Below are 6,000 nucleotides of genomic sequence, written 5' to 3' on the forward strand. Positions count from 1 at the left end.
ATACATCACTGATATTTCAATGGAATAAATTACTTACTGACTTATTCATACTTCAAAAACAACATCAATAAGTGATTAACATAGGGGGGATCAAAATAAAATAAATAAATAAAATAAAAATCAACCAGCCACCCTCTTCCCCTGACAGTCCCTTCATAAGTAAAGAACAGTCCCTAAAGTTTCTCCTCTGATACGCCACATACTGTGTGCCCCCATGGCTCAGCTGTTCAGGTACTTTTGGGCAGTCATGACAACAAGTTATTCACCTGGAGCTGGACTTCTTCGCCGGTAAGCCGTTATAATGCGCCGCCGTATTTGACAGGAATACGTATTCCTGTCCGTGTCTGTGACCCCCGTTCAACCCACAACCGGCGGGATTCGCCGTTATTGTTTATCGCCTCACTGCCGACATTTTACCCTGTCCGTCACCGCACGCTGTTTGATTGCGTTATCAAAACACATCGCTATTATTCGGCCTTGCTTTTCACTTATTCCACCGAATACCGAATGTGTTTTTTTGCAATATTCGGCCGAATATATTCGGTGCATCCCTAAATAGGAGCCTTCCCCCACTCCCCACTCCCCTCACCGCTGCTCTCCTCACTATACTGGCTGCTGCGCTGTGCAAGTGCACAGATGTCTCAGAGTGGTGGTGCATTTGCAAAAATGTTTTGAAGGAGCAGCAGCGGCAGCAATAATTTAGCAGCGGCGACACGCGTCACGCCACTGCTAAATGAATGTAGCGGAAACACTGGACTTATATTCATTGTGCCGACAGTGGCTTGGAAAACCGCCCATAACCGTGTCACACAGGGAAGAGGGAAGAGGGAAGGCGGCTGGAGTTCCTCCAACATTTGCGGCTAGATTATCATATTTTTTTTATTGACAAAAATATAGGCTGCTTCGGCTGATTTTTTTTTATGCGCGCATGTGCCCCTGAATATTTTTTACAGTTCGCACACACCTATTTTTAGTCGCAAATGCGAGGGAAACGCTCGCACTGTCGAGCCCTGATCTAGTCCCCAAAATGTTGAGGCAGAGGGTACTTGCTGTAGCTCTGGTTGAGGGTGAGAGGCTGTCAGTAAATAGTTTGTTGGGCACAGGGAAACAGAGATCTGTGTGGGTACATGAGACCCTAAAAAAGAGGGTGGATCATGGGGAGTACCACCAGTTGGTCCAGGAGCTTCTCCTCCATGATGGATGTTTCCAGGCATATTTTAGGATGACTCAGGGGCAGTTTGACAACCTGCTGTCTATCGTCAGGCTGTATAGCTCTGGGCATCCAGCAACCGCTACCACCAGTTTCTCCTCCATTGTTTACCAACTGTAAACTTGTTGTCATGACCACCAATGGAAAAAAAAGCGGAGATGACATGGGGTGCTTTTACACCGAGTTGAAGTTTTTTCAACTTGTGGAGTTCAGAGTGCTCCGACAGTAACGCCAGGCGCGTAGCAACTCAAAAAGCTTCATACTCATTAAATTGATTACAAAAAGCTGCCTCCAGCTGCTTAAACACTTTCTGTGTGATCGAGGTGAAGCTGAACTCCAGATGAAGGTTTAACAAACTGATTAAAGAGATAAAACAGTGTAAGAGAGCAGAGTGTGTGTCATTACTTGTATGTCCTGCAGTAACTCTTGTTTTCTGCGGCGGATGCTCTCCAGCTCCTGTCTCTCCTCTGGACTGAGGTCATCAGGCACTGAGGAGACAAGAATACGTTGCACTCAAATACAAACATCAAATATTCTCACACACACACACACGAAAAAAGGAACGGAGAGAGACCTGAGAGTCCCACTGCTCTGGGTCACTATGGCAACACAGTCTTTGATCCATCAAATTACCTCGAGCATCCAAACCCCAAAGTGGAGGATGAAATCAACCCCTTTGTCTTATACAGTACACACACACATGCACAAACAAACTAACAAGCTGAAACATGATGACACCACTGCAACAATTCAGTAAGAAGGTAAAGTAACAACAATAAATATCTCCTCCATTTTAGCTGCATCCCACAACTGAAAAAAGCAACATTCAGCAAGGCAGCAATTATAAAACAGAGGTTGCATTTAAGGCCATGAAACACTGGCATTTTTGTCCCTCAGTGTTGCAGAAAAATCTATGTTTAAACACAGACCTCTTCTAACCAAAGGGTAAATAGAAAAGTAGTGTAAATAAAACCAACTGAGTGTTTATATCAGACTGAAACTAGGGCGAAACAACATTGTACTCGCTTTACAATTTACAAATGTCCACTGCAAGGGATGAAACATTTTGAAGCAAGAGTTTGCTTTCTCATACAACACTGATTTGGCTTTTTTTTGCACACATATTAAACATAAAAGAAGTGTGGATTTTTGTATCTGACATAGAAATAAATAAAGGCGAAAGAAGACGCTGTCTAAATCTGGTATGTGAGAGCACTGTGGTCTTGCATTGTTTAGCATTAATTGAATGATGGGTAATGAAAACACATTTTTAAAGTGTGTTAGTGACTGATTTCACTGGTTATTATATTCAAAATAAACATCAAATGAGCAACAGTTTGAAAAAGACAAAGTGGACTTGAGATCTTACTGTGTATGTTAAGCTCCATGCCGCCTTACACTTGATACACACCCTTAACTGTACATGACGTGTGTCCTCTGATAGAGCAGAAGTTCCTGTGCACACACACTATCTGCAGAAGAACGATAAGCTGAGGAGGGAAATGTGCGTCTGACAGCCACTGAGCTGTGGTTTTACTCGAGAAGAAAGTAAAAAAGAAAAGACAATTAAATTCCAGTAATAAGAGAGGGAATCATGCAGCATGTAGAGTTATCATGCTGATCTACATATTTCATGTTTCACATATGACACCTCTGCATTGTCAACTAATACTGTTTCTCCCCACTGGGTGCCTCGTAATAAACCTCTGCTATGGCTACTTTGTAAAAAGGCTCTAACACAAGGTGAAGAAAAGGCACAATTCATGCCAAGTAACAAGGAGCCACAGAGGACACATTGAGCTATGCTGCTGCTGCTGCTGCTGCTGCTGCTGTTTGCCTGCCTCATTAGAAGAGTCACACTGAGGGATCCCGGGAAGCTGTTCATTTCACTTTGCCATCATGCCCAAGTTACTCAGTGTCAACCTCTGGAGCAACACAGACAAAGATGAGGTCAAACAGTTCACATCAGTGTTTATATTTTACAGTGATTTAAGTAATCACGATATATAAACTCTAACATAAATATGACAAACAAACCTTCAATTTCTAACCATTAAAAGCCAAACAGCAGAAAAATTCAACATTTGTACAACTTCTAAAACCAAAGTCTGTTTACCCATATTAATGGACTTCTGAGGCACTGACTTACAGCATTATTTCATTTCGGCTATTGGAGATCTTAACTCAAACTTTCTATCATTTTCCAGAGCTATCAACCACACCTGAAAGTCTTTCTCAGCAAATGGAGGACACTGGGACTACAATCTACCTGTAAATTTACATAATATGCAATGATTTGATATAGAGGGCTTTGACTAACAATCACTTCCATTACTGATTAACCTGCCCATTATTTTCTAGATTAATTAAATAATTGTTTGGTCTGTAAAATGGCCACCAAGATGCTTTTCCCAAGGCCAGCATATATTTTAAAAATGATTTGCAATGAGACAACACGTATTTACACTACGCTACAAACCCCAGTAATGTGCGCGCTACACATTTGGTGTTTCTTTTTCCTGAATGCTGAGAGTTAAAAAATGTTCAACTTTAGGTAAAACACTGCACTTGTCACTGTCACTTTTTAGCCAGCCCTTCAATCACAGTGTCATAGGGAGAAATACCACAAAGACCAACCGTCACATCTTACTATTACAAGTGCCAAGCAACAGCAACAACGAAGAAGAAATATATTGATATGAATTAAATACATTAATACTTTTCTCTCATGAACCTGCAGAAACCGGCAGAACTGTCCTAGTTTCTGTGCTTCAGCCTTCCTTTCACCCAGAGCAAGTGCACTACCTTACGCCGCCATTTTTACTTTGGCGGATATTCCATATCATAGCAACCAGACGTGTCTCAACTGAAAAAAGGTGCACCTCCAAAGTACTCTCAAGCTATCCTAGCTAGGCATTTCCTAAGGAGCACATGGAGTTTTTAGCCATTAATTGACTATTTTTTCAGCTCTAGAGAATAAATAATACATAAATTAATTTATAATATATAAGCCCTTTAAACTCCATCTCATGTTATGCAGACAACTCTGACTTTTAGGGCTGGGTATTGTCTAAAAATTTATAATACAAATACCTTTAAAGTGATACCTAGTACTGAACTTACTACCTTTTTTTCTACTCCGTCTGATACAACTTAGTTAGTTTTTGGATCTGGGTATGGAAAGGATCGAATGGACTGGAGAAGTTTTGATACTACTTGGTAAGGGTTTATTTCGGTTAATACCTTCAAGGTATGGAGTACCAAGACCCAGCCCTGCTGACTTTATACAAGGCAAATTCAGTCCAATGAGGCGTGACAGGTGCCACAGCTTTGGATAGTGATATTATTTACATCCTGCAAACACACAGACAGTGACGCACTTACTCATAACTCCCTCTCTCACACACACACATAAACACACACACACACACACCCCTCGCCCACAGAGAAAGGTTTAAGTAGGCCGGGGCAGCTCTTATTATAAACCTGATGACGAGAATAACGCAACATTGTGAGCGGAGTACCAGTGAAACTGGCATTCACACACACTTCCCCTCTCTGGCTTTTCATTAAGAGAGAGGAAATAACACTGTCATATCATCCTCCGCTCAAGTAAACAAACACACACATTCTGACGTTAATAACAACACCTTCAACCAGCTACTCCGCATAGTCTCAAGGTCATGTGTTTGTGCTCGCAAGTAATGGGACACCTTGTCGTGGCAATGCTGTTGATGACCAGCTGCCATGGACAACCAACACATCCAGGCCTAAAGTTCACTCTCTTTCCTTCTGCTTCCACTGTCTTGTTTCTAACTTAAGCAACACTTAACATCCTCTGCAGACACAATGACATAAAAAAAAAGAAAAACAGGAGTATGTTCTGGCTGGGTTCTCCGCTCTCATGAGGTTTTCTGAGGAAGACGTGATGACACACCAACACACACAAACACTCATTTAGATACGTTTCTGCAAAACAGCTCTGATGCAGAAGTTATGATGACGCACTGAACACCTACACATTTGTGCCACAACGCTGAGGTTCATACCAGAGAAAGTGTCTGCTGCTGCTGCTGAGTGGCTTCACCACTAGTCTCAATGGTTCCAGTACTCCCAGTGCAGCTGGTCCACAAGTCTAGCTGAGTCACCAATCCCAGTACAAAACCGTCTGTTTCCTGCAGTCCAATCTGGTTTCCCCAACAATAATCCAGTCCTGCCCCAAGCCCTCCAATCCCAATCCTGTGGTCCTCTACTCCAGCCTCCCTGCTCCTTAATCCTCAGGCCCTCATTCCAGCAGAGAGGAGAGGAGGGGAGCAGGCCTGCAGCTATATGAGGATGAGGACAAGTGTGTTTGAGAGTGTGTGTGTATGAGGGGAAAACCCTTGAACTCTCATCTCTCTCTCCCCCACCTCCCACTGTCCATCTTGACTCCTCCCTCCCTCAGAGGGAGGAGTGCAGCATCAAACACAGGCTCCCCCACGTGGACACCGGTGTCCCCAAGAGAAGGGAGGTGGGGAGGTGCAGTTTTGCATGTTGGTAAAGAAATGACAAGGGTGTAGACATGTCTCCTGGACACCAGCAACAAACATAATGCAAGAAACACCAAATTACAAAACAACAGCTCTCTGTTCTTGTAGAATTATATCATTCATCCTTCGCTGCTAATCACATGTTGGCTCATAGGAAACAGCGCACCACCGTCAGCTCCCCCATTGGTTAGTCCCATTATTTCACCCACAGGATTGCAGCTGACCCAGGACCCAAGGCAAAGCAATCATGACTACAAAATT

General features: G+C 42.9%; 1 protein-coding gene across 5 annotated transcripts in view; it reads right to left on the minus strand.

The window, feature by feature from the left end:
• The window catches only part of LOC117247332 (cytohesin-1-like), a 31,895-nt gene that overhangs the window by 20,021 nt on the left and 5,874 nt on the right, over positions 1-6,000 (minus strand). For 2 of the 5 annotated variants that reach the window (XM_033611821.2, XM_033611817.2), the window contains exon 2: positions 1,616-1,698. In XM_033611821.2, coding sequence (XP_033467712.1) covers positions 1,616-1,698 — 83 coding nt within the window. Of the gene's footprint in view, positions 1-1,615; positions 1,699-2,579; positions 2,634-5,229; positions 5,572-6,000 lie in introns of those variants that run through there. The other 3 variants (XM_033611820.2, XM_033611816.2, XM_033611818.2) reach the window with 3 other exon arrangements.

This window comes from Epinephelus lanceolatus, chromosome 21, assembly GCF_041903045.1.
Source record: "Epinephelus lanceolatus isolate andai-2023 chromosome 21, ASM4190304v1, whole genome shotgun sequence".
Taxonomy (NCBI): Eukaryota; Metazoa; Chordata; class Actinopteri; order Perciformes; family Serranidae; genus Epinephelus; species Epinephelus lanceolatus.